This window comes from Mandrillus leucophaeus, unplaced genomic scaffold (assembly GCF_000951045.1).
Source record: "Mandrillus leucophaeus isolate KB7577 unplaced genomic scaffold, Mleu.le_1.0 Scaffold79, whole genome shotgun sequence".
NCBI lineage: Eukaryota > Metazoa > Chordata > Mammalia > Primates > Cercopithecidae > Mandrillus > Mandrillus leucophaeus.
The window spans coordinates 968,275-973,674 of NW_012108585.1; the positions used below are offsets into that span (position 1 = coordinate 968,275).

The 5,400-nt window shown below is 45.6% G+C and overlaps 1 protein-coding gene across 3 annotated transcripts in view; it reads right to left on the minus strand.

Annotated features, from left to right (window-relative positions):
• RAD52 (RAD52 homolog (S. cerevisiae)) overlaps positions 1-5,400 on the minus strand; it is a 59,168-nt gene that overhangs the window by 20,413 nt on the left and 33,355 nt on the right. For 2 of the 3 annotated variants that reach the window (XM_011967135.1, XM_011967137.1), the window contains exons 1-4: positions 4,251-4,365; positions 3,071-3,164; positions 2,846-2,913; positions 170-288 (exon numbers count right to left, since the gene is read on the minus strand). In XM_011967135.1, the coding sequence (XP_011822525.1) occupies positions 170-288; positions 2,846-2,913; positions 3,071-3,164; positions 4,251-4,271 (302 nt within the window). In that variant the 5' untranslated portion in view covers positions 4,272-4,365. Of the gene's footprint in view, positions 1-169; positions 289-2,845; positions 2,914-3,070; positions 3,165-4,250; positions 4,366-5,400 lie in introns of those variants that run through there. The other variant, XM_011967136.1, reaches the window with a different exon arrangement.

Here is a 5,400-nt window from a genome sequence, read left to right on the forward strand (position 1 = left end):
AAAGCGGGAAAACAGGGCAGACAGGAGCCGGGGCAGGGGTGAGACTTATCTTCCATGTTGCTTAGATTTTTGAACCACGTGGCTGTATTACCTCTTCCAAAAACCACCGAAACCTGCTCTGCAGCAAGCGCTGGAATGACGCAGGTTAGACTCCCAGCCCCGCACTCACCTGAGGGCTCGCTTCAACCCATCTGTCACCGCCTCCTTCCTTGCCTTCTCCAGAGATAAGGCCTTGGACTTGAGGCCCTCACTAACACCGTAACCAACATCTTCGTGATAGGAACCATCCTGGGGGCAGAAAAGGAGTTCAAACTCAAACACGAGAGCGGCAGGCGCGCCACAACTCCCCCTTTCCTCAAGCAGCAGAGCTCAAAGCAGGAATCTCCCACCTGGCAGCCTTGCCACAGGGGCACGGGCAGAAGTCTGGGTGAGAATCCACTGCAGTGCTGCTTCCTAGACCTGGTCTGCCTGGACATGTGCCTGTGGTCACGGTGGCAAGACGATCCTCCCTTCCCACCTTCCCTCTGACACACAAAGGGCACATTAGAAACCCACCCCAAATCCTATCAGTGTGCATTACCCTAAGGTAAAAAAAACCTCTGGAACGGCCAGGCGGGGCATGGTGGCTCACGCCTGTAATCCCAGCCCTGTGGAGGCCGAGGCAGGTGGATCACTTGAGGTCAGGAGTTCAAGACCAGCCTGGTCAACATGGTGAAACCCCGTCTCTACTAAAAATACAAAAATTAGCTGGGTGTGGTGGTGGCCACCTGTAATCCCAGCTACTCAGGAGGCTGAGGCAGGAGAATTACTTGAACCCAGGAGACAGAGGTTGCAGTGAGCCGAGATCGTGCCACTGCACTCCAGCCTGGGCGACAGAGTGAGACTCTGTCTCAAAAAAAAAAAAAACCTCTGAGATATCAAAAAAAGGGATAATTTGAATATTGGATCTAATGGTCTCTAAGGATTGGAGAGCAAATCCCTTTGGAAGTCAGGTGGCATCCAGCTCCTGCCTTTCACCAAAAGTGAAGGTGAACCTGAGCACATCATTCGCTGATTGAGAATTAAATACAATGTTTGATGACAGCGCTCAGTGATTTTTAAAAAATAACTCAAAAAGCACTCAAATAAATGAGTGACACTATAACAAAACTCTTTCCATTCTCAGCTACTCACTCATAGACACAAGGTTTTCTAGTACTATTTAGAAAAATAAGTCAGAATAGAACTAACGCTGAATTGTTCATTCAAGAAATAAGCAGGCTGGGCGTGGTGGCTCACGCCTGTAATCCCAGCATTTTGGGAGGCTGAGGTGGGCGGATCACCTGAGGCTGTGAGTCCAAGACCAGCCTGACCAACATGGAGAAACCCGTCTCTACTAAAATCACACACACAAAATTAGGCAGGCACATGGCGGACGCCTGTACTCCCAGCTACTCGTGAGGCTGAGGCAGGAAAATTGCTTGAACCCGGGAGGTGGAGGTGGCGGTGAGCTGAGATCAAGCCATTACACTCTAGCCTGGGCAACAAGAGTGAAACTCTGTCTCAAAAAAAAAAAAAAAGAAGTAAGTAATATTCAATTATGGCTATATGGATATATAAACTAACTGAAAAAACAGCGCTATCCATCTCATTAAGATACTCATTTTCCATAAATTTTATATTTTGTATTTTAAATTTTTTATTTTTGTGGCAAGATTTCAAATCTTTAATTTTTCTAAGTTATCAAAATTTTGCTATATTTATGTTTTCTCTTCACCATAAATACAATTGTCTGGTCAACTGTGTGTTAACAGTAGCTATAATACAACTAAATCCAAAAGAAATCTCTTAATATTTAGAGCCTTAAGTGCACTGAAAATTTACTGAAAATTTTTATTTTTATACACATGCAAAGGCAGAGAAGCATAATGAGGCTATCAATAAAACTTTTCTTTTTTATCACCCAGGAGTTCAGTGGCACAATCACAGCTCATCATAGCCTCGACTTCCCGGGCTCAGGTGATCCTCCCACCTCCGCCTCCTAAGGAGCTAGGACTACAAGCGTGCGCCACCACGCCCAGCTAATTTTTTGTATTTTTAGGAGAGACGGGCTTTCACCATGTTGCCCAGGCTGGTCTCAAACCCCCAGGCTCAAGCAATCCTTCCACCTGAGCCTCCCAAAGTGCTGGGATTACAGGAATGAGCCACCTCGCCCAGCCAAACTTTCAACCATAAATATGTATTAGGATAAAAACCAGTAGGGAAACGGAAAGGAAATGTAAGTTCAGATAAAGAAAGAACCATGTAAAATTTCTAAGATTAAAAAAAAAGCCTGTTCATTGTATTTCTTCAAATAAACGATAGATCTAACCCTCTATAGTATTTAGAGTCCACTGGAATATTTAACAAAGATCTAACAGATTTACGGTAAGTCCTCACTTAACATCTTAAATAACTGTAACTTTAAGCAAAACAACTTCTTAACAAAACCCAATTTTTGTTTTTATCTGTAACAAAAGGACCTGCTTTGCCTAAAGTTGAGTTTCCAAAAACTTATCAGTGATGGTAAAATTATTGTATTTTAGAACGTCAGATTTTACCACATGCCAAAAAATACACCCTTTGCAACAATTTTTATATGTGGTGAAAACTTTTAAGTGTCAACTTGAAAATGTGCAAGAGAACACTTTTTCCATTCTTGTAGGGAGACAGGAGCAACAGTATTTGAATCCCACCATTCTGGGGAACACTGGCTGAGACACAACTCTGCAGCCTGGGTCCCTGTCCAGCTACCCACCTCCCTACCTGCTCACCTTCTCCTACCACCCACTGATCCCTCCGCGCAGGTCTGCTCCATCCTCCTCACCTTCAGCTGGACCCTCACAAACGCACAGACTCCCACGTAGAACTTGCCATTGTTGAGGTCAACAAAATCTAGGAGTGGGAAAGAGAGCAAGTTGAAGAGGACACTGATCGCTGTGCCACAGCCATTCTTCCTGCTGGCACTAAGTCCACCTACCTCACCTCCTCACTCACAGCACCCTTTCACCAGGGCTGGACAATGCACAAGTCCCCACTGCTGCAGACTCACCCACATTCTGCTGCGTGATGGAGTGTGCCCAGCCATTGTAACCAAACATCTCATTGGCCAGATTAATTACTCGATGACCCTCAATGTAACACACCTAGAAAAAAAGTTTTTAAGGAAAAGCTGTGTTAATTCCTTACCACACTTAAATGTGAATCAAAATTTACATAATTTATTCCTCATCTACTTTTTTGGATAAACTGCCCTTAAACATTCTACTCGGGAGGCTGAGGTGGGAGGATCGCTTGAGCCCAGGAGCTCAAGGCTGCAGTGAGCTATGATCATGCCACTGCACTCCAGCCTAAGCGACACAGTGAGACCCAGTCTCTCAAAAAAAAATTATTTTTCAAGAAAATTCTCAATGAATTTATTTCAAAAATCTTCTAGATGGTGCCTGCGAGAACTAACGGTCTGTTGGGAGGAGGAACTCACCCAGCAGTTGCTAAAATTCAGTTTGCAAAAAGTATAAATCTCGGTTTGACATATTTTATGGAAGACCAAAAATATTCACAGAAGTTAAAATTAGAAGCAAATGATACGCAATTATTATGTGTCAATCATAAGTTCTTTAAAAAGCGTTTAATTAAAAAAAAAAAAAAACAGAAGCAAATGGCAAAAGGAACATTTTTTATTAACGGTGTAAAGGCTGGGCATGGTGGCCCACACCTGTAATCCCAGCACTGTGAGCAGCTGAGGTGGGAGGATCACTTGAGCCCAGCAGTTCGAGACCAGCCTGGGCAACATGGCGAGATGTCGTCTCTACAGAAAATTAAAAAATTAACCAGGCATGGTGGCATGTGCCTGTAGTCCCAGCTAGTCAGGAAACTGAGGCAGAAGGATCGCTTGAGTCTGGGGGAGGCTGCAGTGAGCCGAGATGACACCACTGGTCGGACTCCAGCCTGGATAACAGCAAGACCCTGTCTTTAAAAATTAAAAAAAAAAAAATGATGTAAAAAATCCTAAGACGAAATCCTCAGACGGCAGTTACGCAAGTGTCAAGACCATGCCTGGGCCCCTTCAGATGAGAATGAAGTTGGGAACCCAGCCCCTCCCAGCGACACTGGGAGGCCTCCAGGAAGTTAACAGGAGCCTTCCAAATCCCTGAGGACCCAGAGAGGGAACTGGCAAGACCATCTGAGTCTGTCTTTGGATGCCTGCTTTCCAGGCACAGGAACTCTCCTACCTTCTGGCCTCCTCCAGCCATGCGGCTACTTATGTATTCTGGGCCCAGCCTCTGCCTCAGGGCCTTCTGGATGGCCTGGTACTCTTCTGCTGTGTACTGGCACTGCAACCCCAAAAAAGAAAATTCCATTCACACTTCACCATTCCTCACATCACTGAGTCTCCAGCTTTTTGACCTCAGGACCCCTTTACACTCTTAAAAAAAACCCCCAGAACCTTTGTTTCTGTGGGTTATATTTATGCTATTAGAAATGAAAACTGAGAAACTTTTAAGGCACGCATGCCATCAGGCACCACAGCAGTGATGTCGCATATCACTCACGCAGTCTCTGAACACTCCACCGTTCACCCACGAGAGAATGAGTGTGAAAGAGGCAAACAGTATTATCATGAAGATAAGTCTGACCTTCTGGACTCTGAATCTGGGTCCCAGGATTACATTTTGAGAACTGCTGCCTTAGCTGCTGCTACCATCCTTATAAAAGTTTCTGAAGCTTAGGAAGCGACAGTGTCCTGCCTCCAGAGCTGCAAATGACGCCAGCACAGGAAGCGCGTATGGAAAGGGCACGGATAGGAAGACCTGCTTCCATTTGCCCTTTCCAGAGATTGACACCTGCTCCAATGCAACAATCTCCCGTCCTGCACAAACGGAAACACACGACTGCTTGCTGATTTGGGTTTTGTCCCCCTTGCCCTATTTGGATGAAACGAATACTCACAATTCTCTGGTAAAAACAAAGATGGAGTTTGGGTGGACAAAGCAAGAAACTTTTCTATGCACACAATGTCCCTACAAGGAATACGACCCCCAGGAACTTTCCACGCCTCCAAGAAAGACAAGGAGCCAGGCACGGTGGCTCATGCCTGTAATCTCAGCATTTAGGAGGCCGAGGCGGGCGGATCACGAGGTCAGGAGTTCAAGACCACCCTGGCCAACACGGTGAAACCACATCTCTACTAAAAATACAAAAAATTAATCCCAGGCATGGTGGATCATGCCTGTAATCCGAACACTTTGGGAGGCCGAGGCAGGCGGATCACCTGAGGTCTGGAGTTTGAGACCAGCCTGGCCAACATGGTGAAACCCCATCTCTACTAAAAATACAAAAATTAGCTGGGCATGGTGGCACATGCCTGTAATCCCAGCTACT